Source organism: Penaeus monodon, chromosome 31, assembly GCF_015228065.2.
Source record: "Penaeus monodon isolate SGIC_2016 chromosome 31, NSTDA_Pmon_1, whole genome shotgun sequence".
Classification (NCBI taxonomy): domain Eukaryota; kingdom Metazoa; phylum Arthropoda; class Malacostraca; order Decapoda; family Penaeidae; genus Penaeus; species Penaeus monodon.
Genome location: NC_051416.1, coordinates 16,740,884 through 16,741,285, shown reverse-complemented (window position 1 = coordinate 16,741,285; position 402 = coordinate 16,740,884). Strand labels below are relative to the sequence as shown.

General features: G+C 43.8%; 1 protein-coding gene across 4 annotated transcripts in view; it reads left to right on the top strand.

The window, feature by feature from the left end:
- Positions 1 to 402, top strand: part of LOC119593051 (phytanoyl-CoA dioxygenase, peroxisomal-like) — an 85,323-nt gene that overhangs the window by 79,808 nt on the left and 5,113 nt on the right. For all 4 annotated transcript variants that reach the window (XM_037941953.1, XM_037941951.1, XM_037941954.1 and 1 more), the window contains one exon: positions 210 to 346. In XM_037941953.1, the coding sequence (XP_037797881.1) occupies positions 210 to 346 (137 nt within the window). The remainder of the gene's footprint in view (positions 1 to 209; positions 347 to 402) is intronic.

Sequence of the window (402 nt, the reverse complement as noted above, 5' to 3'; positions counted from 1 at the left end):
ACATAATATTTTGTGGGATATTCAAACATTGTGTAATCAAACCAATCATCATGCCTTATTAACAGAATGACAGAATGTTCATATTTATGTACAGGTCAGGGTCTTTTAACCTCTTTGTCTTCATGTCCCTGTAATATATGAAAATGGAAATGAAAGTACCAACAGCTATGACGACACCCTAATCTCACTCGAATCACCACTGTCCGTAGATCCTGGACTACGTGGAGTGCTTCACTGGCCCAGACATCATGGCCATGCACACCATGTTGATTAACAAGCCCCCAGATCCCGGCACGCGCACCTCCCGCCACCCACTGCACCAGGATCTACACTACTTCCCCTTCAGGTAGGCAAATATAGGTCTTATGAAACTCGAAAGAGGGAAGGGATTTTGTTTCTTTG